A 2,239-nucleotide genomic window follows, 5' to 3' on the forward strand; every position below is an offset into this window, starting at 1 on the left:
GTGCAAATATATCACTTGCAAAAGAGAACGGATTCTCTTTTTTTTCAATAGAAGCTTGTATCACTTCAGGAGCAATAAAATTGACAGTTCCAGAAATGCCTGTACTTGTGAAAGTATCCAAGTTTCTGGCCAATCCAAAATCCGAAAGAACTACACTCACTTCTTCTCTCTCCAAATCCAAATCTCTTATCAAAATATTATCTGGTTTGATGTCTCTAGAGATAAATAGAAAAATAATTGCATAATTTAATTACTTACCTGTGAATTAAATTGCAAACTTTCAAAATTTCCAAAGCACTACACATTTGTACTAGAATAGTCTGCATAATCTTTTCAGAAAATGGCTTTTCTGTCGTCATTACATTTTTCAAGCTCATCTTCATCAACTCCATTTCTATCCCTACAATACCATCTCCAATCATGAATAAATCACAAGTTTTAATAATATTGCAGTGAGTAATCTGACGCATCTTTTGATACTCTCGAACGGAAATCATAACTTCCGATGTTTGCTTACCCAATTTTAGAGCCAACTTTTCATAATTCTTGGTAGTCACTTTATAAACAGTGCCAAAACCTCCCGTAGCAATAAATTCCTTGGATATGTATCGATCTTCAAAGGCTTGTCGATCGTTATCATACGTTTAACATTCGGGTATGAATTGAAATTCTTCATCCTCTTGATTAGTTACTTCAACGCAAGGCTGAACAAACGAGTCTTGATCAAACCCATCATCCACTTGTCTATCATTTCGTGCTTCGTGAGTCAACATTTTTTATGTTTGATGAGGTTTAGCCATTCAATGTTGTCTGGTATTATTGTCAATTATAAATAATTGTTCGGAATGGAAGATTGTACAAAGAATAACCAGATTAAACCTTAGATTGACTAGTTTGAGTATCGGTAGTATAGGTATTAGTAGTATTAGTATTAGTTGTTGTTGTGTCTTGTTCGGATTGATTTCTATTGAAAAAATCAAAGGAAGGATGATATAAACACATGACCAAAATTGAAAAGATTAAAATTCCCAAACAATTCAAAAAATCATAAAACAATGATGAATAATTCCAAACAAAACTAACAGCACCCAATCCAACTGCAATAATTTGAAAAAATGTTGAAAATATCAAAACTGAAAGCAAAATGATAATTTTCAAAATGGGTTGTTTCCATGAATAGGATTGAGATTGATCTTTGAATTGTTTTCTTGTCTTGTTCAGCAGTATAATCACTCTTGAAAACACAATCTATTCATCATTTCAAAATAATTTTAGCTATTAGAATTATGAGAATGTTAAATGAAAACTTACTGAAATTGCAATTGTTTGAACAATTAATTGAATTGCAAAGAATGCAAAACAAGCAATTGAAAAGATGAACAAAATATCCACAGTCACTTTCAAGCTCTCAATTACAAGCATGACAAACACTGCAACAACCAACAAGAAGTACATTGCAGAACTAATGAAAAAGGAAGTATCAAATATCTTTCTGATAATTTTTGTTTGTTTTGATTTCAAAATTCCTTGTGAATATTTGATCAAATTGAAGAACAAATGAGAAATGTAGTGCACAATTTCATTAATCACCAACAAGGCAATCAAAATGAGGAATGTTTCAATACCAAGAGCAAAGAACAATCCCACTAAATCAGCATATGGTATCCCAACAGTTTCTGTTGTCAATGTACTATTCCTGTTTATCATAACATCTTGATAGAGTTGATCTGGTTCATTCACATTATTCACTTTCAAATAATTGTGAAATCGTTCAACAATGGAAATATTACAAAAAGTATAAGCAGTTCTTGCACACAATGCCAATGTTTGAACAATCAACAATGTATTCACGAGAATGAGAACAATTCTTTGAGCCTTCCTCAATGTCTTCCAAGTTTGATTCCTCACAATGAAAATTATCATGACAAGAATGAGTGAAATGAACAACAAGATGAAGAGAAAGGAAATCGATTGATCAATGGCACTCAACAAAGTATCATCAAAATCATCAATAGTAAACACTGGAGAGGAGACATTGTTGGTAGATGACGTTTCGTTTACCTGGTAGTTTACTAGAAGAGCGAGTTCGGCAATTTTTCCAACAGAATGCATCTTTGTTTGTTTTTTTCTTTTGTGATTAGTGAAGTATGACAACGTTACAGGAATGAAAACGAATAACAATTTGAGAGATATGGATTGTACTAATTGGAAGAATAGTTGCAACTAACAAATATAGAAA

At 31.9% G+C, this 2,239-nt stretch overlaps 1 protein-coding gene across 1 annotated transcript in view; it reads right to left on the reverse strand.

The window, feature by feature from the left end:
- NAEGRDRAFT_76620 (uncharacterized protein) overlaps nucleotides 1–2,112 on the reverse strand; it is a gene marked incomplete at both ends in the record, with an annotated part of 6,573 nt that extends 4,461 nt beyond the window's left edge. Inside the window, 4 exons of the mRNA XM_002668421.1 lie at nucleotides 65–215; nucleotides 259–622; nucleotides 891–1,248; nucleotides 1,312–2,112. Coding sequence (XP_002668467.1) covers nucleotides 65–215; nucleotides 259–622; nucleotides 891–1,248; nucleotides 1,312–2,112 — 1,674 coding nt within the window. The remainder of the gene's footprint in view (nucleotides 1–64; nucleotides 216–258; nucleotides 623–890; nucleotides 1,249–1,311) is intronic.
- Nucleotides 2,113–2,239: the final 127 nt, after the last annotated feature.

This window comes from Naegleria gruberi, assembly GCF_000004985.1.
Source record: "Naegleria gruberi genomic scaffold NAEGRscaffold_227, whole genome shotgun sequence".
In the NCBI taxonomy this organism is placed as follows: Eukaryota; Heterolobosea; class Eutetramitea; order Acrasida; family Naegleriidae; genus Naegleria; species Naegleria gruberi.